Raw genomic sequence first — 27,277 nt, 5'->3', positions numbered from 1 at the left:
TGCGCTACAAGGAAACCTAGTGAAGTTGTGTTACCAACAAGCCCGCATTGCATCCCTCTTGAGCTTTATTGATTGGTATTGAAAAAAAAGAGCTCTTTGGGTTGGCTGCATTTTGGAGGCGAATCACATTGTCAACGAAAGTGAGTACGTGGCTGGTGCACGCGGCACTCGAATAGCAGTTAGCATTTCATGGTGTAGCAAGGGGTGGGAAAAAGTCGTGAGGGCTCTAGCCAAGCCAGGTGCCCACCCTAGCCTTGCTCTTGCACGCTGCGCTAATTTTTTCCCCCTCCTTTGTTTGTTTTTTCGGTAACGTGGGCCCTTGGATGCTTACCTTTTAACATTTGGAAGCTTAAATGGATGAAAATGCCCCAATTGCCGTGGCTTGCTCAGCGTGTTTTGCTCATGTGTAGCCGTTGAAAAATGTTGCTTTATTTATATAGCGTGGTACTGCTTATAGTGTGGATATTTGAGGCTCAGCCGATTAGTGTTATAAGCAATCTACACAGCAATTTGAAACAAACTAGGAGTATTCATATCCTGAATTTGTACGAGCCAAAACGAGCTAATCTGAACATTAAAATAATGCAAAATAAGCTTGATTGGGTGCTACTACTTGTGCCCGAAAAGGTCTGTGGTGTTGTGCACTTTCCTACCTTTGATGTTACAGTAAAAGATCATTAAATTGGCCCTGTTAATTCGTTTAATTCAAACCTGCCATCTGGTTTTGTCAGCCTATGGGACAAAACTCTCGTTAATTCGGACAGCACGCAGAACTTGGAGCCACACAAGGCACGGAAGATAGGTGACACTAGGAGGTGTCCGAATCACACAGCCAGCAATCTCAGTAGCCATGCTTGTGTGTGCTGAGAGCACCAAACCAGAAATTGGGTCTGATTGCATCATACTGTTATTAATTTGGTTATAGGCAGCAACCCGGTAAATGCAATTTGGCACTAATGTGCGACGTGAAAGTGGGGATGGTCTCCAACTGAAACAAGACGAGGCAGTGCAGTCCACATCGTCATTAGCGCGAGCCATGCAGTAGCGTGCCTATTTGAATTTACCACGTCGTGTGGCACCGCATTTGTCGCAGGCCTTCATAAAAGCTTGGTCGTATTCCACTCTCATGTCGGAAGTCAAGGCTTCAGGGGCTTTGACAGACTAGTTAATTTTTAGCTGGTGCACATGAACTGTTTGGTTGCTATTGACAGTGGCTAAGTTTCGTTAATGCCACATGCCATCAGAACTAGGTAGTTTCAGATTACGTGATTGTGCATTGGCTAGTTAGCTTGTAGCAGGTGCGACAAACAGCAGTGTCCTCTTGATTCAGTACATGTAGGCCACAAGTGCCTTCAAAACTGTGTGTGCTGCGTGGATGCCCTGGTTGTGCTTACCGTATTTACTCGTGTAATGATCGCACCCCTAAATTTTGTCGTCTAAATTCGATTTTTTTTTTCTCCGCGTAATGATCGCACCCCAAACTTGCTGCATCGATATGTCGTGTGCCAAGTCTAGCCGATGATCATCGCGTTTATCATCTGTCGAATGTTGCGCTAATAACTCTTCAAAACTCGCCAAGTGAACTGCACGCACCAAACATATTCGCAATTTTTGCCCGGCGTTGGCGGAAACGTGCCATTTAGGATTGCAGTAAAGGCAAATGCCGCAGTTTTCACTGAATGCCCGCCATGTGTTCTATGTCTGTGGCAGCTGAACGCGCCCATCTTTGTTTCTGTGATCTGAAAGCAGGCATCACTATGCTAATGCCGTAAATTTACTGATTTAAATGAAAGCATTCCTTATTTAGATGGAAGAAACTGTTTTGACGTGCGTGACGTACTCACAACCTCCATGACTGACGAAAAGAAGAAAAAAAAAATGCGGTCACTTCACTCTGTGGGCCGCCATGTTTGTTTTGATATCCCGCACTGTTACAGCGGCGGCCGCCTGTTGGTCGACCTGTTGTCATCCCGCAGCAACAAGCTGCCGACGCATTCCCATAATTCCTGAAAAAGCCGTGTCACCGCCATCCCAGCCGCCCGTCACGGCGTCGCCTGACACCACGTTTTTTTGGCTGTGCTTTGTGATCGTCTGTTGAAGCGCCGTTTCACCATGGGGTGGTATGCGAGCTTTACTGCCGCGTTCAAGCTGAAGGCGCTTGATTACGCGCTAGAGCACGGCAACCGCGCTGCCGGCAGACATTTCGGCGTCGACGAAATCCGGATCCGATATTGGAAAAAACAGCGCGAGAAGCTCATGGCAACGAACAGCACGCGCCGGGCTTTCCGCGGACCCAAAACGGGCAAGTTCCCTGACATCGAAAAGGCAGTCCTCGAATACGTGAGGGACATGCGCAAAGACGGTTGTGCCGTGTCGTTAGACATGGTACGGACGCAGGCGCGCACAGTTTCCCGGAGGCTCGGAGTAGCCACAAAGGACTTTCGCGCCAGTTCCGGCTGGACGACACGCTTCATGCGGCGGAATGGACTGTCGCTGAGGCGGCGGACGTCGTTGTGCCAGCGACTTCCATCCGCGTACGAAGACAAGGTGATCGATTTTTACAGGTCGTCACGAGGATACGCCAGAAGAACGGTTTCCTGCTGTCACAGATAGGCAACGCCGACCAAACGCCGTTGACGTTTGACATGCCACGAAGCACTACTGTGAACGAGAAAGGTGCTCGAAGTGTCCTCGTGAAAATGTGTGGTGCGGAGAAGCAGCGGTGCACCGTGATGCTCGCAGTGACGGCAGACGGGCGGAAGCTGCCGCCGTATGTTATTTTGAAGCGGAAAACAATTCCGAAGGGAAACTTTCCCCGTGGCATCCACATCCGCGCTCAAGCGAAAGGGTGGATGACGGCCGACCTCATGGTCGATTGGATCAAGACTGTTTGGGGGCGAAGAGCAGGAGCGCTTCTGCTTCCTTCACTTCTTGTGCTGGACAGCTTCCGAGGCCATCTCGTTGACAGTGTCCGTACCGAGCTGAAGGAGCGGCGCACGGAAATCGCAGTGATCCCTGGGGGTCTAACTTCGCTGCTACAGCCTCTGGACGTGTCACTGAACAAACCGTTCAAGGACAACGTCCGGAAGCTGTACGCAGAGTGGATGGCGGCGGGCGACCACGATTTCACGCCAAGTGGCAAAATCAGGAGACCCTCTGTGGAAGTCCTCTGCTCATGGATTCTCGAAGCGTGGAGTACCATTTCCGATGAGGTGGTCGTCAAGAGCTTTAAGAAGACTGGCATTTCCAATGCGCTCGACGGGACAGAAGAAGACACTGCCGGTTCCGACAGGGAATCATGCGGCGACGACACTGACGCCAGTGATGCTTCGGACTCGGAATGAACGTTAGGGGGTCAGAGAGTTACAAAATAAAAGGGCAGTGTGCCATGCATGTAGCTCCTGCGTAATGCGTGCATTTTATTACAAAGGTAAGCCTTACTCTACTTTTATTTTTGGTTATGTTCATGATAGCTATCGTAAGGATTCTGATTAGCGACTTCTTTGCGTTTTCGGTGCTCAGAATATTTTTTCACAGAAAATTTACCCCGCGTAATGATCGCACCCCGAAGTTGGCGTGAATTTTTGTGAAAAAAAAGTGCGATCATTATGCGAGTATATACGGTAGTAGCTTCGTTTCGACTGTGTGTGTGCCTTCAGAACTGCATAGACGCTGCCCATGATCTCATCGTTAGCAGCCACAGTTTCCTCTGCAGTATTCGGTAGCTTCCTTAGGCACAATGTCCCCAAACTCAAACATGGCGGAAGCTGTTGAAGCTAAAGAGCAGTTCAGATGGCGATCGAATTCTCACATAACTCTCCTGCTACATTGCGATGGATGAATGTCTTGCTGGCCGTATTGCCAGGGGAAAAAATAATTGTCGTGTGTGTACCGTGGAGGTATATGAGAAGAGAAGGGTGCAGAGCTTCTTGTGGATGTTTAAGAGACATGTGGTTCTTGTGCCAGGATCGCATTGTAAAAGAAGTCTTGGGATGACTAGAATTGTGGCTTTTACTCTGCTCTTACGCGAAGTGAGAACAGAATTTGCATATTCATGCAGAAAATAAAAGTACATTGATGTAATTGACATTTACTTATAGTATTCCCGATACTCATTAATTAGACATTCGCTTAATTTAGACATTTTTTGCTGTCCTGTGAAATCGAATTAACAAGGTTCTGTCGTTAAGAAAGGGAAAATAGACAACCACTCGTTTGTAGCATGGAGCCGCAAGGAAATGCCTGCAGAAATTAAGCCTCGTAGTTGCAGAGAAATTCGTCCTGGTTCGGGGTTAGAACCCGGGACCGATGCCGAATAGCCGTGACTTGACTGACTGAAAAGTCGAGCTCTTGACTTTTCCCATCGGAGCTGCATTCAGTCCCGTAAAAATTAGGCTTGTGTGAATAGTAAATTTTAGGTCCGAAGCAAATTCGAAGCGAATAGTGATTTGGTCGAAGTGAAATCGAATAGTTTATATCACATAGAAAGAAAAATGTGCATATTTGTCATGACCCAACTAACCAGCGCAATATTTTTAAAGTTGAAACAAGGCATATGCATATGTCATTCTTTTTGGTTCAAAGGGAAGTGGAACCGGCTTTGAGTAATAGCAGGATTTTACTTTCGGTAGAATGCAAGTGATGAACCTGGAAAATATGTTATGTTTTAAAATTTACTATACTTGGGGCATATAAGCCGGTATAACAAGCTTTTAAACTTAAAAAATGATGAATCGATGTGAGGGTAATACAGTAAAACCTCATTAATTCGAACTCTGCTATTTCGAAATCCCACATAGGATTTCCTTGGCCCCGTATTTTGCAATGTAAATTTGAGTGAATAATTTGAAGTGGCGGTCAGTACCAGCCCGGTTAATTCGAAAACTTTGGGTGCCATGTGCCCATTTCCCGATCCCGATTTAGCCGCAAATCTGCAGAAACGATCACCTTTAGGGGCCACAAGGCAATGCAGTGTAGCGATACTAATGAGTGACAGGTGAAGCATTCCAGCCTCGCTGCTGCCAGCGCAAGAAAAAATTAAACAAAAGGCGGTCTCGTGGTCAGCTGAAATGTGCGCCTGCGGAAAAGATGTGCTTCACTGCGACACAGCGGTGACACGCGGGCAGCATGACGCATGCTTCTCTTAACGTCAGTGTATTATGATTTACCTATTCTTTCTGAGAAAATAGAGAAATTAATAAAGGGTGGTCTGACGGAATTCGCGATGTATGTGAACCTCCGAATGGTGGTTGTTTCGGCAATTTGCATACTTGCACTGCTGGCGGAGTACTTGCCTGTAACGCCTACTTCGAAAACAGTTAGAAAACTTCAATGACCATCTTTTCCACCCAGAACACATCACAAATTCCGTCACAGTGGTCATTATTCAATTCTTTATTTTACCAGAAAGAATGAGCGAATGGTCGCATCATGACGCACTGACGCTGTGAGAAGCAGGTGACATGCTGCCCGCGTGTAACCACTGTGTTGCAGCGAAGCACGTCTTTTCCGCAGGTGCGCATTTCAGTTGACTGCGAGACCGTTTTTTTTTTTCTCTTTTTTTTCTTGCACTGGCAGCAGCGAGGCCCGCCGTTTCCCCGGTTTAGCGGCAACATTGGGACCAGGTATTGCTGGAAGACATAACCCTTGTAGCCGCAAACTAGCAGGAACAGCAAACGACCACCTCTGATTACTTCCAGTGATTCAAAATTCCTTGCATCCCGCTCTTTGTATGTTTGGTTAATTCTAAAACCCATTTAATTAGATTTTTCACAGTCCCAGCGACTTTGAATTAACGAGGTTTTACTGTATGTTCATTTAAACTTGAAGTGGGGCTTCGCGGTAGTGCGGATTTATCCTGGGAAGGTGTATTCACGGTATAGCACACCTACATTGCAGTGAAGCCACCTTTACAGGGGCTACATGCGGTTTATATATGTCTATTCGTTCATTTCGAATACTTCGAAATTTCCTAGAAATTATATTCGTTTCGAAGTGAATTCGAATACTGTAATATTCGTTCGAATATTCGAAGTGCTCGAATATTCGCACAAGCCTAGTAAAAATCCATATTTTCTAAAATCGTTGGCGATTGGTCACATTCTCTCAACGCATGGCCAGGAAATGTGCTGCATCGAAGCAGACTGATTTGCAAATACCCATCTTTACGATCAATTTTTGCCAGGATATGCCTTGAAACTGGCTTCAGGGCTGTAATTGCCCTTTGTGAGCGACCTAAATGTCTGGTCGGCATTCTATGCAGTCGAGTTGCAGCAAACCAAATTGCAAGGATGGCAATGTCGAAGGATGATTTACCTCCAGTATATGGAGTTGAGTGGGTTGGCACTGTAGGTTGGTTGTTGTTGGAGCTGTGAGTATTCTTATTAAATTTTTTTTTCAGGGGAGGTGATCAAGAACGGATCGGTCAAGTGCATCCTCAACGAAGGCATGCCTCAGTACCGCAACCCCTTTGAGAAGGGCAAGCTCATTGTTCACTTTGTGGTGAACTTCCCGGATCGCATTGACCCCGCAGTTGTTGGCAAGCTGGAGGCATTGCTACCCGCACGACAGGAGTGCATGATCCCCGACAATGCAGAGGAGGTAAGGCATTCTGGATGCTGGGGTGTTTTTCTCAATTGTAGAAATGGGCTTGGGCTCAAGGGCCCTGGAACTTCTATTCTTGCCACCACACTGTGGGCTGCTATGTGGCAGGTTGAGTAGCGTTGGATACAGTTCTACAGTCCCAGCATAGCTTCGAGTGGATCCACCGCATTGGGAACCCTGCTGTTTCACCGCAACTGTGAGCTCACCCATGTGGCCATGCAGAGCAGCCATGTTTACTCCTCGTGCAGCTTCGCCTGGTGCCGAGACTAGCTGCACAATGTGGTCTAGGTGTCACCCGTGATGTGTTTCCAGTTCCCACCAGCCGAAGTATAGACCTTCAAGGGGGGGAGGTGGGAATGAAGCTGAAATTCTTTATTTTTTGTCGTAGAACAATCAAATTTGGCATGCTTATTGGGAATTGCACTGACTGACTATTTACAAAGTTTCATTAAGATATCTCCAGCAATTTTGACATTATAAATTTTTACTTGCATCATTGTTGTACCAAACTTGCAGAAAGCCTGGCGTGACACCAAAACATGGTAAAAGCCCAAAGTTGCCCTTATATTTTAGCCATAAGTATGGTTCATGCTGTGACATTCTCGAAATATTTTTATTACCCTGATTTTTTTTACACGGAACACTACATCCATGTTTGCATAATGCATTCGTTATCATCATGTCAAATTAGCTAAAGAGTAAAAAAACGAGAGAGTAATTCAAAAATATAGGAATGTCATAGCATAGAGAATTGACTAGGGAATACAACGCAACAGACCTCGTGAAAATCCATCAAGCCATAGTCGTGCTACGCTTTTTGCAAGCGGGACAGTCGGGTCAAAACACACTTCTGAAAACGGGCCCTAAAGCTGCACAGCCACTACATGTAAATCAAAATGCCCTGGGGCTGTAATATTTAGTGTCTTTGCTTGCACGGGTTTTCTTATGTCCTTGATCTTTCATTTTTCTGCACTACGTGCTTTCCGTTTTCTTTATTGGTTATTTTTGTCAGCTCTTTGAAGGGTGAGCCTTCAGGTTTAATGCCCAGACTTGCACGTTACAAGTCTGTGGCATGCAAATTTAGGTGTGCTGTGGCAGTTATGGCCAAGACATTTGTGGCACAAGAATTTCTGAGTAGTACTTAAGGGGGGACACTGCTCTCAAATTTTTTTTTTCTCATTTCTTGATTGATTTTGATGATACTTAGTGAGTTTATGTATATTTGTACGCTGATTTCAAATATGCAATTTTCTAGTATAACCAGTAGTTCTTAAAATACAAAATATTTCATGCGCCTTTTGGGGAGGCAGATTTTTTTTCAACAAAGAGAGTTACAAAGTAAATCAGCGTATCGCAATAACCTGTAATCAGAGCTCAGTGCAACGAAACAAAAATAGACGTTCTAAGCCCATTAGAACAAACGTTACAATATGTTGAACATTCACGAGTGCATCAATTTCAAGCTGCGATTTCCTTTGCGAATGTTCAACATACCATAACTTTTGTTCTAATGGGCTTGGAACATCAGTTTTTGTTTTATTGCACTCAGTTCTGATTACAGGTTATTGTAATATGCTGATTTACTTTGTAACTCTCTCTGTTAAAAAAAAATCTTCCTCCCCAAAAGGCACATGAAATCTATTCTGTTTTAAAAACTACTGGTTATACAGTGAAACCCCGGTGATACGAATCTCACGGGACCACCAAAAATATTCGTATCACCAGAAAGCATGGAAAATTAGCATGCCACAAAATAAAGCTGGCGTGCATTTTAATTTATAATTTGTCAGGGCTGTGGCAACGTCAGGAAGAATGCTGAATGATTGTCAGTTAAGTTTCTAGATGTTGGCAATCATACCAGCACTCGTAAATATACGGCCTGTGCGCGCACATTTAATTAATGAAGTAGGTGCGTTGTACCCCGCGACACTCGGAGGCCGTGACGCGTCTCTGAACGTTTAATCTGACCGTAAGAAAAGTGTTTTTCTTACACGCTTGCGTTCTCGTGCGTGCTTGGCACGTCTTCCGTGACGGCGCGGACAGCACCTCTTTGTACCTGGGCGGTAGCGAACGTTCGTATCAAACGTCGCTAGGTGAAAATCTGTTGGCAGCAACCGTACTCCATTACATTGCAGGCCAATGGGCCTTGGCCGGGACCTACGAAAAATTCGTATCACCCCGAAATTCGTATGAGCTGTGATCGTATCACCGAGGTTTCACTGTACTAGAAAAATAATTGCATATTTGAAATCAGCACACAAATATACATAAACTCATTAAGTATCATCAAAATCGATGAAGAAATGAGAAAAAAATTTTAAGAGCAGTGTCCCCCCTTAATGAAGCGAGTTTGGCAGATAAAAATTTGCCCACTCCTTTACACAAGTTAATTTGTCACCCCCGCCTTGATACGCTTCATCATTCACCCAGTCGTGGTAATGGTAGTCAGTGAGGCTTTCATTATTTCAGTACATTTACAAAAGCTTGCTGCGATACCATGCACGGCTTGAAGCGCGCCTAAATTGCATCACCACTGAGTGCTTATTTCCCCGCAAAGTGCTCGGCCGCGGGGTCCGGGAAGTCTGTGCTCGATATGCTGAATGGCGGCATTTGCTGGCGATGCGCAATATGCCAAGCCGCAGCGATGAAGCATCGGTGTGCAATATGCTTGGCCCCGCATTTTGGGGTGCCAACGCGCGAAATTGTCACGATGCTTCGAGCGATCGCTGTGCGACGAACTTGGGGAGATTGAGCAGCCGTGGCCGTGGGGTCCGCGGCGCAGCTGCCGATGCGTCAAATGCCGATCAGCAATTCCGAGCTGCCAGCGGGCAATATCATTAGTTGCTTGCAACGAAGCGCATTGCGGATTGATCGCTTTCGCATGTCTGCTAGCACGATGTTCTTCCCCGCAAAGTTCGAACTCGTCGGCGCCGTGAATGTAGTTAGGCCTAGCCACGACTCCGAGCAGTAAGCACGGTGGCGGTGTGCGCTGCCGCGGTGCCTGATGTTTCAAAGTTAGCCATGTTCGATCACGGGCACAAAAAGTCACCCCGCGCTGGTCTTCGTCACGAGCTCCGAGATGCCGACGGGCAGAACTTCTAACTGCTTCGCGAAGAGCGCGTCGGGCTATCGCAGTCTGATGCACGGTCTGATGAATGAGCTTCCGGGTGCTGCTGCTAACACGTAATTATCGTCGACCAGCGAACACAAAACGAGTGCAAACACTTCAGTAATTAGCGTGATTTTCGACAGCCGTGACCCCGCAACGCGGAAGCCGTAGACGACGCACACTGGCAGCGACCATCGGACCAATGGCGAGGCGCTGGAGCATCATGGTGGCCGTGGCCAATCGGGGGCCTCGAAACGACCTTTAAACGTTTGCTTTTTGTGCGCTTGTTTTTAAATGAATGAGCCAGCTGAGGCATGGAATTTGAAGACGGAGAAATGCTCTTTCAGACGAGCCCTAGATGGTGGTGCTCGGTCGCGCCACTACGGAGCTATAATTTTTTGAAAAACGCTTTCTTTTTTTTGCGATTTCCGCGATAATTTTCGCCACCTCAGCGGGCGCAACAATTTTTAATAGCACTTCTACGTGGTTTTCAGCGAAGATATTTTGGAATTAGATAGAAAAGGGGCTACAGAAACTGAAAATGTGATTTTCAGAAAATCGATTTTTTTTGCCATTTTTCGAGATTTGATCCCCGCGTCCCCCCCTTAAGGGACCCTGCAACACTTCTTCAGCATGGTCAGAAAATGCTGCCAATCGGTAGTCAAGGCTTCTGTGAACACACAAAACAACCATTGTAGCATAGCCTGCGGCCTGAAATTTACAATTAATTCTCAGTCAGCTAGAAATCGCTCCCTCTTGTCTCTATAAATGATATCGTATACTCAAATTCATGGCCATTGGCCGATTTGACCATCGTGAGCTGCATAGTTAACTGTGGCTGCCACGTGCCCACGTGCGTGCGCTCGTGATTACAAGCCTCCCATTCGAAGACAAAAATGAAAGTGCTCAAGGTGATGACATGCGCTGTCGAAGGGATGCATCTTCTTGTCCCCTTGTCATCCCCCTCCGTGCTTAGCGTTCAGGACGCTCGCTGGTACGAAAGGAAAGAGCTTAAAGCATGCAGCAAATCCTTGTAACTCCGCTCATATTTGACTGAGTCCAAACATTTTTGTGGTAGTTTATTCGTGAGGCAGTAAGCTCTTTTAATGCAGCCATTAGACGATTACTTGGAAAAGTGTTGTGGGCCCCCTTTAAGGGGAGATGCGGGTTGAGAAACGTGGATTTTTTCAAAAATTATCCATTTTTTGTTTTCGCCTGTTTTGTTAAGATTAGTATCTCTATTGTTCAAAGTCGAGACTCAACTGGAAATGCATTAAAATTGCATCTAAAGAGCACAAGGTGGCTGGTAAAAGACCGAAAGTGTGCAGTCTTCTAGTGCCTCTCATAACGTGCGGCCGCTCACCATTGTGGATCGCATGAGGAGATCAGCCAAGCCTCACTCCAAATAATCATGGTTTCCCGCGCTGCTGAAGCGCAAGAAATAATTCTTTTCGAGCGCTGCGACTGGCTTTTAAATCTCGTGGTATGGATTGGGGATCGCCATTGACCGCATCCTCGTGTGTTGCGAAGCCTACTTGCAGGGTCCATGTCTCATAGAGCTGTGCAGCTGAATGCTTCTCTCTCGTATTTATTTTCGTCATGGACGAAGAAAACTGTAGCAAGTGCAGTCAGCAGCCAGTGAAGTATTGCTCGGTGAACAAATTTGGAGGACACCAGCGCAAAGTGAAGCCAAACACTCGCCGAACGACAAGTGCGTCTGCTGCCGCGAGGCCTAGCAACGGCGACGGCTATGCTTCCGACGGGTTTTCCGCGGTGTTTGAGTATGTCAGTGCCTCTCAAAAACTATGACAGTGGAAGCTCCCGCTAGCTACGCTGTCAATGTGCAAGTTATCATTGTGAAGCTGGCTGTGCTTCTGTGTATTGATCCGGTACCACTTGGCGCACCACGAGAGTGCACGCCGGAAAAAAAAATGTCTGGCAAGCAAACAGCAGAAGCAAGAGCACATTGGCGTACGCTGAGAAGGAAATCTCGTCGAGGGGTCTGCTCGAAAGAGCTGTGAGGGAGAAACTTATGGCGCTGGCTGATTGTAGTGGCTACTACAAGAACAATTTGCCTCTTTTGTGTACAATTTTGATCGCATTTCACGACCTCTTTCATAAATACACATTCAATTTTAACTTTAACTCTTTCAGTACGGCGCCATAGGCCATCAGACACGGGTGTCCGATGACTTCAAATCTCCCGCAAAAAATAAAAGCAGCGCTTTACAGACAAGTAGCGCCATCTGGCATACTCTTTGAAAACTCCTCTTACAGTTCCAGCTTGGTTTGTTTACATTTCGCGCCCGGGGGGGGGGGGGGGGGGGGGGGGGGGGGGGTGCCGCAGAAGACGACACTTGAACCGAAAGTGGTTTCGAGTTGCGCGAGAGAATGGCGTCCCGTCGGCGCGGTGCTCCTCGAAAGCAGACTCCTGCAGCAAGCATTTCGGCCGCTTCTTCTGCTGATTTTTCCGACCTAAGCAGTAGTGATGGCTCGAGCAATGATGCGGGATCATCAGATTTTAGCTCCGATGACGACACTCCTGCGCAGGGGCCTCAAACTTCGACAAGCGCTTGCAGGTGAGATTTATATAAAAAAACGCACGTGATACTTGACCGCAGTGCTATTGTTTTTTTCGTTAGGGCCTCAACAACATATTGGCAGAGATACTTTGCCCAACTCATCGCGCCGTATCAAGTTTTTGCCAACGAGACAACCAGGTGCCTATGTTGGAGCAGTGATGCCGAGTGACGCGCGTCGGTTCTGTAGAGCGCTGGACTTTTTTCTTTTGTTCTTCACGACTGAAGTAATCAAGACGGTGTGCGAGAACACAAATAAGTACGCCTGGATGAACATATTGGAGAAACAAACCTATTCTCGGCGTGACGGCTCCTGGGAGGAAGTCACTCCACTGGAGATGCTGCGACTAATTGGACTCATCATTTACATGGGCCTTGTTGAAGTGCCGCGACTGCACTTATACTGGAGGACCACAGGAACATTCAGTGGCCTGCTACCACCAAATGTTATGCGACGAGACCGATTTTTCGCGCTGCTTGCCTTTCTGAGTGTAGGAGACCCAGAAGACGCAGCGGCGGCAGCATCTGATGGAAAGACATGGAGGGTGTCGTGGCTGCTGAGGCACATAAATGAGCAATCAGCAAATTTCTTCCAGCCACAGCGCGACCTCTCCGTTGATGAACGCATGGTCAAATCTAAAGCCCGATCAGGAATCAGGCAATACATTAGGGACAAGGTGACTAAATTTGGCTATAAACTCTGGGTACTGGCAGATTCGAAAACCGGATACACACTTCAATTCTCCGTGTACACTGGTAAGCGTGAGGCACCGGGGCCTCATGGCTTAGCCTTTGACGTAGTGAACAGGCTTTGTACACAGTACCTTGATCAGGGATACAAAATTTATATGGATAATTTTTACACATCAGCAAAACTTTTTGAACATCTGATTCTGCGCAAGACACTTGCATGTGGGACAACTCGCAAGGACCGTCGCTGCTTTCCAGCTGAATTGAAGGACACTGCAAGGGAAAAACGGGCACAGCGTGGAGACATTCGATGGATTCGGAAGGGTAGCATCCTCTACATGCAGTGGAAAGACCGCCGAGCTGTGAACTTGATGAGTACAATGCACACGGCAAACCAGCATGTGCCGGCCAAAAGAAGAGAGCGAAGGGGGAGCCAGTGGGCTCTGAAAGTAATCAAAAAGCCGCTCCTTGTCCACGAATACAATGCTGGGATGTTAGGTGTGGACAAATCAGACCAAATCATTGGCACTTACGTCCTCAGAAAATGCGTGCGATGGTGGAAAACTCTTTTTTCACTCTATTGACATCGCGTGCGTGAATAGCTTCATTCTCTTTCAAGAGCACCGAAAAAACAACCCAGAAGTCCCAGAACTTTCCAGAAGCATTTATTTTGATCAATTGGCCTTTAGAGAAGAACTAATTCATCAGATATTTGATTATGACGAAGTCGCACAAGGACACGCCCCCATCTCACCCCCCTTCGCACCCTTGGACCCTGTTCGGCACCAACCAAAAAGAATGGATAAAAGGAGAAACTGTAAGATTTGCCACGAGAAAACAAAGACACAAAATAGAACAAGTGTCTATTGCTCCACCTGCAAAGTGTATCTTTGTTTCGTGCCCTGGCGCGACTGCTTTGCCGAGTGGCACAGCCGTCAAGGCCGCTAGATTGATGAGCATCCCAAAATGCAGTACTTGGAGCACCGGAGTGATATATATACTAACCGATAGCTGAAGGAATCGGGAACAATTTGTATATTTCAGAATTTCAAAAATAATTTTCTGCTTAATCATACTCGCTCACTTTTTTGTGTTTGTACTCTTTTTGTGCATGTTTTTCTTTAATTGACAAATAAACTTTCAATTACTGTAACCCTCACAGCACTGTTCTTTCAAAGTTGGAAAGCCAAATGAAAAAGCTACGATTTGATGTATAGCAATGCTAAAAGCTAGCAGTTGTTCAAGAGAAAAAAAATTTTTTGTGGAAGCACTGAAAATCAGCCATTTTTCCTCCGTTACGAAAGAGTTAAACTTAGTTTTTCTCAAAACACACTTTTTAGCAACTTTTACAGCGTGGCCCTCTTGTTTCTGGTACAGTCGAACCCCGCTACAACGAAATTTCCGCCACAACGAACATTTTCTGATTCCCCGTCAGCTGCCCATGGAAAGTAATGCAAAAAAATTCTCTTCATAACGAACGCGTTTGATTCGGTATTTCCGCTTCAACGAACTTTTGGAGAACGAGACTTAGACTGAACTGAAAGTGAACAACCGAGTACTCAAATCAAAAGGCCCTTCCAAAGCTGTGACAGTCATTTCTTGCGGTTCAACGAAGTCTCCGCGAACGAAACTGGAACCGAACTAAAGCTGCCTGGTCGCCATATTGGAAGACAAATTCAAAGTACAGGTTTGAGCCACTGTGATCCATAGCCACGCGTGGTCATGACGCGGCTGCGCGAGACGGCACGAGATCGCACGGGATCACCTCAATCGCTGCCCTTTTCTCTGGTTCGAGTGACCAAGTTCTAGCACGCTCTACTCTGGTTTTCTCTGTGGTGTGTGTACCGTGGAAATGGCTATGCTGTTGAGGAAGCGTAAATATCTCTTCTCTCAAGAAGGCACGGGTGATCGCCGAGGCAGAAAGCGGAAAGAAAAAATCGAACATCTCCCATGATTTTGGCACTTCATCGAGCTCACTGTCCACGGTGCTGAAGAACAGACTCCATCCAGAAGGCACTCTCTTCGTGTACGTCTGTACAACACAAGAAAGTGATGCTGCTCAAACATGAGGAGCTTGACAAGGCCGTCTACACTTGGTTTGTGGGCGCGCGGGCAAAGAATCTCCCCCTGAGCGGAGCGATTGTACAGCAGAAGGCCCTGAATTACACGTGCTTGCTTGGCGTTGACGATTTTATGGGGGGAAGGGGTTTTTTTTTTATATCTCACGAACTCCTTTATCAAATTTAATGAAATTGCACAGTCTTGTTCAGTTCCTTTGCCAATTCCAAATGTGCAATTAGTTTTTAAGTATGCCAATTAGTTCTGCTGTTAATTGATAATTAATTAGTATTGCTTCCGGGAGCACTGGATCAAAAACTACTCGTCAAAATCTTCCTTTAGGCACATGGCTGGATACTAGGAAACATAAGCTTCACAGGGGTAGGAGTACTTTTTTGATATGACAACTATTAGCACTTATACAGCTCATCAAAGCTTTCTGTTCAAAATGTTGCAAATTATTTGTTTAATAAATGGACAATAAAAAAAACTGGCACTGAAATGCAGAAATCTGATCCTACCATTCATGTGGCTCTGCACTGCAACAAGAATGACAATCCTAGGCCCTCTGGTTACCAAGAAATCGCTCCCGGACGGTTGCAAAGCGTCAAAAATTCAGGATTTGAGAAAATGCTAAAAAACAAACAAGACTCATTTATTTAGATGCAACAAATAATGGTGTCACGTTCTGATCAATAGCCACCAGGGATGTAGTCTGTCTGTCGGCAGCTACCAGAGTGGCGCTTTTTGAAAATCCGTTGCAGATTTTCTGCAGACGCCCGCTTGCGCGCTGATGCTGCTGCACGCCGGTCATCTTTCTCGGCCATCCTCTGGCTGTTTAGTAGCCCCGAACTCAAATGAAGCTCCTGTAATATGGGAGATGAAGTTCTCGCATTTCCTGAATTAAATTTCATCACTGCCTCAGCCACAGCAGCTTCAACAGCAAAAAGTGAGGCATGCTGTTCCTTTGGAGCTAATGCCCAAATCATAGAATGCAAGCATTCGTTACTTTTTTGGGTCATGCTGCGCTGGCACCTTTCGAGCAGTTTTTCTTCCAAGAGGCGCTCGTACACTGGTCGAAGGGCTTCACAAACATGTGAAGGCAAATTATAAAGATGGTTCGGAATGGGCTCGTTTTTTGCTTGAGCAGCATTCTGGCGGCACCAAGAGTCGGGACCTGGCGGGCACAGACTGTGGTCAGAAACCCTGTCATTCGACGTGATGTGGCGGTATGTTGCCATCACGGCCTTCTGCATGTCCTTGACATCCCCGCTGTTGGACATCCATAATATGCACTGAGCGTGGTTATCAAGTCTCCCGTCAATTTGCCTTTTCCACCAAGAGCTTCTGAAGCAGAGCCCTTGTGTTTTGCAACAAGTGTATGCAGAGCCGTCCCCATCCTTTTTTGCACATGGTTTATGCAATCTTCTTTTTCAATTCGCGCAAAGCCATAAACTTGTGCTTACTTGAGAGCAAGAAATGCTCGACTATCACCATCCGAGAGGATTGTGGTGTACCTCAGTTTGTGCAGCTGAAGTTACCTCTGAAAAAGTATCAGCGCTGCTTCAACTTCAGTCTCTCCGGCTTCTTTGTCTGTATTTTCCTGGCAGGCATGGTTTGCCTTCCAGTTTTCGTATTCTGGGTCGCCAGGCTTCGGGCCATGCGCACAACCTGCACAGAAGTTGCTCAACACAACATAGTCGAGTACAAGTCGAGAAAAAAGTTCGATAACGGTGCAGACTTCAATGTGGGCCGAATGGCCGCACGTCATCCACGAGCCATCGTAGGATACCGCTATGTTGCCAGAATTAGCAAGATTCAGGTCACTGTATAATGACTTCACTGATACCGCGCACTCGCCCATCAGCTTTTGGGCAGCTGTCGAGGCTGCCAGCACCAGCTTCTGCTTCAGATAGCTCTGCCACGTTTTGGAATGAAGGCCGCGGTGCGATATATTCATTGCAGTGAAAATATCGTTCATCGCCGTTTGCCGATTCCCAGTGCTGGCCTTTGCACGAGCGGCGAGAAGGTTCACAACGAAGGGAGTCACAGTCTTGCCATTTTTTTACGCGCGGGGAGCTCCACTCGGAAAAATCATCGCCCCACTTCTCACAAATGCCAAGGAGCTTGACGGCAAGGCCGTATTCTTGTACCCCTGTGTCAAAAGTCATGGAGCCGCCACACAGAGTGCACTTCATGCACGAGAGAAGAGTGCTTAGCGTTTCTCCACTGACAATAAAAAAGCGCGACTCCATCTCAGCTGGCTCGTCCGCACCGTTGTCGACGCTCGCAGACATGTCCAATTTCCTCTTCGTTGCCGATGTTCTTGCAAGTTGTTGGAGTTTCTCCCCCGCTTGTTTCTTCTGTTGGAGCAATTCCGCTGGCGGAACCATCCTTGTGTCGTGCTGAACAGTGCTCCGCTGATCACAATCGGCAGGCGACGTCGTTAGGCCTAGCTCGCTCTCACGAGGCCCACTGCCGTCCACCTCAGAGCCATCGCGGCCTTCGCTTGAGGCTGCCGGCGAGTGGTCGTCGCTTGGTTCTTCAGCAGGATCAGGGCGCTTTTTGAAGTTGTAACGCGCTTGCTTTCTTTTCTTGCCAAACTTATATCGCATGGCGAACTTTCGACAATCAGACGTAGCTGCATGCAAGCGTTTTCGAAAATGGCGTCGCACTCTGCTTCTCGAGCGCGTCTGCGCACTGCAGCAGACAACATCAGTCGCCTGCACCAATCGCAGGGCTCCACTTAGTCACGTGGATAGAATGGGCGAATGGAGTCACGCGCTGGGACTTTTTTTTCAGCGCGGTATTACTACCCAGCAAATAGGCGGACAAATTAAATTGTGGTGGGAATTTGAAGAAGAAAAGTAGTTCTTTCTGACGCTACCAATATGGCTGCAACAGCATGTGTGGTTCAGCAGCAATGCGGCTTGAAAAAAGCCCCTTTTTTGCGCTTCTTTGACTCAAAGTATAGCTCGCGGTGGTTACATAAACTGGTATTGCGCCTAAATATTTATCCAAAACGCTGCGAAACTTCGTCAGAACACGTGGCAGTGCTTGTATTTTATGAAAATGCCACTTTCAAAAAACCAATTTTTTTGTGATTTCTTGGTCTCAAAGACCCGTGTCCCCCCTTAAAGCCAGCACGGGGTGGCTTAGCCGCTTTAAAGCCAGACACGGCATTGTTGGCAAGGTGCTGTCTGGCGAGTCAGCGGACGCAGATGGCGAAGCTACATCGGCCTGGATGTCCGATAATGCCACGAGCATCCTTGACCAGTATGGTCCATCGGACATTTATAACGCTGACGAGACTGGTTTATTTCATGAGATGCTGCCTTCAAAGACGCTTGATCTAAAAGGACAACGTTGCCACGGGCAAACACAGCAAAAAGAGGGTTACCGTGCTGCTGTGCGCCAACATGGAAGGCTCCGATAAGTGCCCGCCCCTTGTAATTGGCAGAAGTGCCAAGCGGTGATGTTTCAAAGGAAATCGAAGTCTTCCAGTTAAGTATGTCGCCAACAAAAAAGCATGGATAACACACGCAATTTTCACGGACTGTGTTGTCGCCTTTGACATGAAGAGGCAAGGCCGCAAGGTGTGTTTGCTGTTAGACAACTGCTCGGCCCATCGCACAGACGACGTTGTCCTAACCAACACAACTACTTCCCTCCAAATTGCACATCGCTAATCCAGCCGTTGGACCAAGGTGTGATCATAAACCTGAAACGTGCGTACTGCAGCAGATTAATGCAGCGCATTCTGCTCAACATCGAAACTGGCCGGGAGACGAGGGTCGACCTATATGTGGCACTTCAAATGATAGCCTGTGTGTGGAGCACATTGAAGCGAGACATCATTTCAAACTGCTTCAGGCACTCTGGGTTTGGGAACACTGAAGCGGCGACCGGTTCAATCGAAGCCGAAGATGAACTTTTAATTGATTCACAGTGGACGACCCTTGAGGAAAAGGGTTTTGTTCCTGCCGATGTCCAGCTCGACGACTTTGTAAACGTCGACGCCAACGTGGAAGTCTACGAGGAGCTGACTGATTCACGGATGATCGAGAGCGCGCAGAAACATGACTACAACGTCTCGTCGTCTGATGAAGATGACGATCTGCAAGACACAATGATTCCTTCGACTGCTTTGAAAGTAATGGATTCTTTTGATTTCATCAGAAAAGTCATTGGAACACTCGACGATGACACTGCAATAGCCCTTTTGACGGACTGCGAGACTCTCGTAATGCCTTTGCTTGCCGCGAGGCGTAAGCAATCCAAGCTGACTGACTTCTGGAAATAGAACTTCCGGTAAGCGTAAGCTTGCCACACTTGCTGACTTTGTGATAAATATGCAGCGAAATTGTGATAATTCAAACCACTTCATTGCGGCGGCGCATGTGCCGTAAAATGAGCGTTTCGCGATCGGCCGGGCACGCGCGTTGGTTTAGGCGTCGGTCGCAATGTATGAAAAGTGTGTAACAGCAGCGCGAAATGCATTCTCCGGTGAAGTTGACACTTTGTTGACCATCCCCGGTGTGTCTCAACCTTTGCCCCCACACTATCGCGGAGATTTGCCGGACAATGATACCGGTTTCGTTCGCGGCTTTGTCGTTTGGTGTATGTATATACATGGTAATTTCGCGTCAACGAAGTTCCACCACAACGAAATTTTTCGCTTGTCCCGTGAATTTCGTTGTAGCGGGACTCAACTGTACTTCTAGTGCTCAGATCTGCATGAAATTTTGCCCGAATTTTTTTCTAAGGTGCGATAAGTGCAGTTATCTCCTCCTAATTGCAATATTAGTTATGCATATTACAAAGTTTGCAAGTACACATTTAGTGGTGTCTGGGTAATATGGACTTCTCCCGTGTTTTAATTGTTCATGTCTAGTGAATATTTTTTATGCACTTTATGGATAGTTTTTGGCACTCTACAGTTAAATTGGAGCATTATGAGCCATCAATTGTCAAAATATATAGAAGATTAACCCTTTGAGGGTCGAATTTTTTCGCGAAATCCAGTCCAAAAATGTGTAATTTTTTTATTGCTGAAATAAATTCTTCAGACGATTCTATTTAAGAAAAAAATTGTCTAAAATTTTTTTTCGTGACCGTAAAGTGACAAAAAAATCAGTTTTGTTGCTACATACATATGGTTTATTCGTAGTAAAATCAAGCAGAATCCTAAAAAAAAGAAGCTTCACAGTTTTTATGAATAAAAATTATGCATTGTATTAAACATAGCTCACAAACATACAGAAATAAGCGTACCAGACTACGTTTCCGGTTAAAAACGCTCGTGCTCAAACACTAAAAACTTTTCAGCGTGTGATAGTCTTTGAAGCATGGCTCCCCGCGCACGCGTTTCAGATGTCGCTCCTTGATCGTCATCGGAGTCCGAACTCGTCAAAACTCCTCGTCTGACGAACTGAAATCCAATGAATCAGATTCTGATCGGCAATTGGGGAATAGTCCGCATCGGAAGAATCGCTGCTCGACTCACCGGCAGCAGCGCAACCGACGCGCGCTTCCATAGCGTGAGCGAACTGCGTTAGTGAGCGCACGGAAGAAAACTCTATGGTTCTGCGCCCGTCCGGAAAGCAAAACGAGTGAAAAAGCTACAGTAATACTTCGTCTTATCGCCAACAAGACGTAGTTAGTTTTTCCGAGAACCCAAAACAGGAAACGCAATCACGGCGGCGTCGTTTGTGTAATTTAGCGCCGCGCGGAAACAGATGTAATCGCGCGCCGGAGTGCAATAAATGAGAGAGTAACAAGCGGTCACCCTTTGAGAGATTAGAAACCAAACAGCCATCCGCTCTGCGGGCGCAGGAAGCGAAAACCACCCGAAGGACGAAACCAAAACGAGCCGGACCGCGTGCGCGCGTTCTGATGCGAGACTACAAGCCGCCGCGCCTCTTTGCAAAGAAAACAAAAAAAGACGGAGAGACATTGGCGCATTAAAAAAATTACACGAATTCCCGAAGCGTGGCAGCACATTCCAAGCAAGAGAAAAGGGAGAAGGCGCGCGTTTGAAACCAAACCGCGCCGCAGGCGCTCTCGGTTGCGCAAGCGATAGCCGGCGCGCGGCGCGCCATTTTGCGAAGCATAAAAAAAGCAACAACGGAGAGACATCGGCGCATGAAAAAAATTCCACGTATTCCCGAAGCGTGGCAGCACATGCCAAGCAAGAGAAATCATCGAAAAAGGCGCGCACTTTAAACCAGCTGCACCGCGAACGCGCTCGGGTGGGCAAGCGATAGGCGGCGCGCCGTTTTGGGAAGCGAAAAAAAAATACAACGGAGAGACATCGGCGCATGAAAAAAATTCCACATATTCCCGAAGTGTTGAAGCACAGGCCAAACAAAAGAAATGATCGAAAAAGGCGCGCGTTTTAAAAATAAACGCTATGCCGTACATGTACGACGAAAACCCTTTGGTACCAGGAAGCTTCTGCCGTACATGTACGGCGAAAACCCTGAAGGGGTTAAGGATCGAAAAAAAAAAGGGGGGCTACAAAACCTATGTTTTATGCATTTGTCATGGTGCAGAACAAAAATTATATAGTCGAAATCGGCATAAAAATATCTACAAGTAGCCCAAGTTTCATTACTCTAGGGTGAATAATAAAGAAAAAGTGTCCTCGAGTTGAGGGGCCCTGTAACACTTTTTCAGGGTAGTCGAGGCTCCAGAAAGGGATTTACAATAAATTATCAGTCAGCTAAAAATCGCTTCTTCTTCTCTCGACAAATTATGCTATTTACGCAAAATCACTGCGTCATGAGGGAGTTTTCGAATAGGGGCCCTAATAGTCTTGGGGCCCCAAAGAAATAGCATTGAGGCCGCTGCGCATGCGCGAGACCCAAACAGCGTCCGGGTTTTGCGTTGGGGACGCTATTTCTCGGATTTAGCAGGAGCCCCAGAGCCTGCCCCAAAGGCTTTGCGTCAAACAAACGTGACGGCACCCACTGAAGCGACGGCTCTTGTCAATGACTAGAGTGACCTAGAATAGGGGTAGCATCCAAAGCGCCGCAGACCCTATTAAAAAACTCTCAGCTCCTGCCGGACCCAAAGCGAGCACCCGCGAAGCGCTTTGGGGCCCCTATTCGAAAACTCCCTATTGACTCAAGTTCCACGCCATTGGCCGATTTGAACATGGCGCACTCAGTAGTTACTGCGGCCGCCGCGACTTGCCCCTGCACGCGCAAAGGAAACAAAAAAAAAAAAGCTCTTCAGATCGCGAGGCACACGTGACGTACCTTCTTCCCCCGTGCCATCCCTCCCTGCTTAGCTTCCAGCGCTTTCGTCGGGACGAGAGAAGAGAGAAGGCAATTATAGTGTGCGACAAATCTCTGTAACTCCGCTCGTACTGGACGGATTCTAAAAATGTTTGTGGTGGTTGATTCTTGAGGCAATAAGCTCTTCCAGTGAAGCCATTCCAAGGCTACTTTGAAAAGTGTTGCAGGGTCCCTTTAAGAAAGCAGTACGAAAAATATATTCAATGCATTCCTAGGGGCCGTAATACTCTTGTAAGGGTTCTAGAGACCAGTGTTTTTATTGAGAGCAAAAATATGAAAATTTCTGAAATTTGTGTCCGTGCTCCTTTAACGTTTCTGCCATTTGGGGATGAATGGGAAGCCTTGTCGTCGTGCTCTGACTGTGGGGCCAATTCCTTGACAGGTGATCCTGCAGGACCTGGATCCCGAACAGGAGGCACGGCGCCAGCGCCAGCACAGGGAAGCCTATGAAGAGGATGACGATCACTTCCATCCACGTGGTGGTGTGCAGTGCCAGACGCACTAGTGTGTGACTCTTTCTTGTGGAGGACAGCCTTTTTAAAGACTCCCTTGGCAACATGTTCGTCGTCGTGAAAGTGTTGTGCGCGAAGCAACAACAACATAGGTTCATTTCAGATGCACCCCCCCCCCGCCTTTTTTTTTTACTTTTTTTTAACTTTTGCTTTTGTCTGAATGGTCCCATCACTAGAGGTAGTTGTATATATTTAGCTTGCAGTGCTCCTGTTGTGAACCAAACTATTTATTTGGACCTGTGGGACTGTGTAGGCTGCTGCCTTGAAAGCCGCCTGTGCAGGGCTTTCTGTACTTTTTTTTTTTAACTGGAGAAGTTGTTATATACATTGTACTAAAACATACGTGAAAAAAACATTCTTGTGCTTCTTTTTTTTGTCTTCATGCACATTTGTTTATTGCCCATTGTTGATTAAAGATACGCACGTGCCTAAAATGAAGTGATCTTTTCTCGAGAGATGTCACTGGCTGGATGACTCTCGTGTGCGCTGCGACACATGGTAGGCTCGAAGCATCTTCTTCACAAGTCCTCCAAATTCTTCCATGTCTGCAGCTGTGTCATTTGCACTGTAGCTGTTGGAGTCTATGCGGTAGGCATTTATGTCCGGCAGATACACGTGCAGCTTATTGGGATTCTGCAACGAAAATTTAGGCACTGTGTATAAAGTGATCATTGAAATTACTGCAGTTACTTGAAAGTCTGTGTTTCACTCTTGCATACCTGTCAACTCTTCCGAATTTTCTGTAGAATGTAAAACATTCAGTTTTATTTTAAAAAATCACGCCATATCCACGGAATGAATGATAAGTGGGCGAAGCTCGAGAGGGGGAGATCATCGGTAAAACCGTAACCCTCCCGTGAAAGCTAGTGTGAGTGCCGAGCTTGCATAATCTAGTGTGAGTGACGTCATGATGACGTCACTCACACTAGCGCCACCTGCTGAGTGAGCCATACAACTAGGTGGTTACGAACCGGTCGCAGAGGAAGGACAGACCCACAACGTAGTAAAGAAGAAAACGCCACACAGGCGAACACGCACGAGTGTGTCACTCGTCAACGTCGTCTTCTTCTTCTACTGCATACCAGAATGCGCGCAGTAAAGAAGAAAATGCCACACAGGCGAACGCGCACGAGAGTCACTTGTCAACGTCGTCTTCTTCTGCTACTGCATACCAGAACTGCATACTAGCTCGTGAGAAGCGCGCGTTCTGGTATGCAGTAGAAGATGACGTTGACGAGTGGTTACAAACCGGTCACAGAGGAAGGACAGACCCACGGCTTAAGGAGCTTTGCCCCTAAAAGAAAGTGTGAAAATCTCTTGAAATGACTCTATGGTATCTTTAGCTACCAAGGGAGGGCAATGCATACTATTATCATCATCAGCAGCTGTAATGTTGTCTGTTGTCTTCGCGGGGGGCTGGGAATCTATATCCAAAACTCGATACTGCCTCTGCAAGCATGTGAAGGTATTTGCCTTTGTTCGCTAGGTGGTTAGGATTTTCATGTTTGCGTTGCTTTTAGCAGTGGAGCTGTTAAAGCTCGGCAAACCTCTGATTCACCTTTGAGGAAACCATCATTGTCATGCCAGCGCGTGCTCTCTTCATCTTCTGCTTCGCTCCCTGAACATATGCGCCCTGCACATGCTTTCCCGCTGTGCCGATTTTTGCGGCATGGGATGCAATAACTCGGATGGGTGAGAGAAAAGGACAAAAGATAGAAAGAGACACAAAGTATATAGAAAAACGGAGATCAAGACAGAGAAGATGGAGCTAGAAAGAAAAAAAAAGGATACATATTATAGAGAAAGAATCGACAACAAAGAGACCGAAAAAAAATAGAGGAAGAAAGCAATGAAGAGAAACAAGGGTTCTTTTCTCATTCTATTGGCACATAACCCAAAGATTCTTATTTTATTTTCAATACTCGCTTGTAGTCCGATTAATTCAATTACTTTTGTCTAAATTCTAAATTTCCATGTAATGTTTACCGCCGGTTTCATGGCCAATCCCCCTTTGTGGGTAAGAGCCAGTAGAAGAGGTTCAAGCAAGTAAGCAAGCAAGGCCACCCAGCTCAGCTGTTTGCTCCAGCTTTGCACCACTAATTTAAGCTGCGTCTTTTTTTTTTTGATGACCGGCTGGCACTTCTGGTCTGGTACAAGTGCAGTGTTTTAGCTGTAGCGGCTTCGCAGTGCAATGGCAGGCTCGAAGCTGTGACAGCACTTCCAAGTGTTATTGAAATCGTACACATCGGAATTTCCGTGCTTCGTGCCATCGAAGAAAGGGTTTGCATTTTGCACAAAGTGTGCCCGAGCCATTTCACATGGTCTTGCCTCAAGGTTCACATCGCTTTGAAAAAGGGTGAGGCGCACACAACCGGCCAAGCCGGGCAAGTTTCGCTTATCAGTCTGTGAGCCTGCTGATGTTGAAAGGTCACTCGAGTGGAACTTGCTTTGAGCAACGTTATGCGGAGAACTTTCTCAAGCGGGCAAATTCGCTGCAGTAATAAATTGTTGCTCAATAGAGTTTTTGTTCTCTTGTGGATTTCACTTATGGTTGTGAAATTTGAGCAAGCTTCCTACGAAACACAGAACCTCTAAAAAACTTCTTGAAACGACTAAAAAAGTATGCAGACATCTGCGACGTTGAATAAACGTTTTTCACAAGAAGTTTTTTAGAAGACGTTGAAAAAACTTTTCTTACAAGAAGTCTTTTTAAAACGTTTAGTAAACATTTTTTTTTAGAGCTTTTGCCATTAAAATGCGCACATATGAACTTCGGTCGCTCGTATATGTTCGTAATCGCAAGTATTGGTCACCTGAACCGCATGCGCAATAAAAAGAAAGGGTAGCGCGTTTATATTTCTCCCCATTTAAACATGTGAAGATCGGTAAACCAAATTTTCCTATCTTTTAGCCCACCATGCACGTGAAGGACACAAAATCATTCGCCGAACATCGATGACCATCGCTTAATTGACGAAATAAAATGTGATACAATGTATGGGGACCGAGAGTGCCCCCGGGCCCTTCGAGCGTCATCTCCAGCTAGTTCGTTTGCTGGCCCCGCTAGACTCGAACCGTCGTGAACCGCCACGAAGTGGCATCATGGTAGACGAGCAAAGCCGCGCCGGGCCTTGTTCACTCATGTTTCGCACGCAGACCATGCTTGCTGAGCTTTGAGCCGCGCTCCCAGCGAGGGCGGAAGAGTCTTTTGCTCTCCTCAACCTCGCCTCCTCCTCCCGCCACTCCCGCTGTCGAGAGTCGAAATATGGCCTCCGAGATGGCGGGCGCGCCTGCCATCTCGGAGGCCATAGTCGAGACATCATGTCGCCACCGATGGTCGCCACTGGTCGCCACACACTTCGTCATTATACGTCATCGTGTCGTGCCCTCTCATTGGCCGCCTGTGACGCCGCTCTGGCGCCCTCGCTCCCTCTCCACCGAAGCCGCCGACGATAACTGTGCAGTATGGCTGGTATGGTCACTCTATGGTAAGAATATTCTTTCTCCGTCTTTTCGGAATGTGCTTCTTGTTCGTCCTGCTATCTTTTCGTGTCAAAACTCCAGGACCTCATTGTCTTCGAGACGTGTCATTTTTAGCTTTCCGCGCGAAAAGGTCTGCCATGGAAAGAAAAAAAGCTATCGGCTCCCTATCGTGTCGGCATAACATCGCCGACTTGATGCTGCAGTTGAGCCGCTTTTTCACCAGACCGCCTCGGTGCAAAATAATGAAAGTAACCTTTCAGCACAAAACTCAAGTACTAAAAGCGTAGATAATGCCTGCCTGTCTACAATCTGTGTTGAGGGTAATGAATGTGAAAGCGCGTCGCCAGGAACCGCCGACAGGTCACCTGAATGAATTATACAGGAGAGCGCCAGCTCATGCCCATGTTCAAGTAACTTTGCTGTGAGGCCTGTAGAAGGTTGTGCAGAAGGCGTCAAAACATATGCTTCTAAAATGTTCCGATTTGTCATAATTTCTTAAATGCATAGGGTAAGCTGTTGCACGCACATGCTTGGCTGACTTCATTGTGCCATTTACGTGCATGATGAAAAAATTCTGAGTATTGCCAAAACCACGACACGATTGTGATGCACACCATTGTGGATGAACTCGTTGATTTTGCTTACCCGGAATTCTGAAACATACCTAAATTTAAGCGCATTGTGTGGGCAATATCAACTATTCAACTGCACTTTCCTTTGGCTGTTACAAGTTTTCTACTGTTAACTAGGTTTTGCTGTTGTGCTTGTGTGTATTTGTGGTTGAAATTTCTAAAGTATCTTATTTTCTGTACTCATAAGTGACGTCAACCTACTTGATAAAAATTATTAGCACATAAGCAACACAAAGCCGAAAAAAGAGGGACAATGTGTGCACTAACTTTCAAAAAAATGGTTTATTGCACACGAGGAACTTATAGACAA

At 46.6% G+C, this 27,277-nt stretch overlaps 2 protein-coding genes across 2 annotated transcripts in view; one reads left to right on the top strand and one right to left on the bottom strand.

The window, feature by feature from the left end:
* LOC119393146 (dnaJ homolog subfamily A member 1) overlaps window positions 1–23,286 on the top strand; it is a 47,380-nt gene extending 24,094 nt beyond the window's left edge. Inside the window, exons 6-7 of the mRNA XM_037659965.2 lie at window positions 6,401–6,600; window positions 22,723–23,286. Of these exons, the coding sequence (XP_037515893.1) occupies window positions 6,401–6,600; window positions 22,723–22,845 (323 nt within the window). The 3' untranslated portion in view covers window positions 22,846–23,286. The remainder of the gene's footprint in view (window positions 1–6,400; window positions 6,601–22,722) is intronic.
* LOC119393144 (uncharacterized) overlaps window positions 23,003–27,277 on the bottom strand; it is a 445,271-nt gene continuing 440,996 nt past the window's right edge. The window contains exon 49 of the mRNA XM_049415849.1: window positions 23,003–23,485. Coding sequence (XP_049271806.1) covers window positions 23,312–23,485 — 174 coding nt within the window. The 3' untranslated portion in view covers window positions 23,003–23,311. The remainder of the gene's footprint in view (window positions 23,486–27,277) is intronic.

The sequence above is a fragment of the Rhipicephalus sanguineus genome, chromosome 5 (assembly GCF_013339695.2).
Source record: "Rhipicephalus sanguineus isolate Rsan-2018 chromosome 5, BIME_Rsan_1.4, whole genome shotgun sequence".
Classification (NCBI taxonomy): Eukaryota; Metazoa; Arthropoda; class Arachnida; order Ixodida; family Ixodidae; genus Rhipicephalus; species Rhipicephalus sanguineus.
This window is presented reverse-complemented; position numbering and strand designations above follow the sequence as displayed.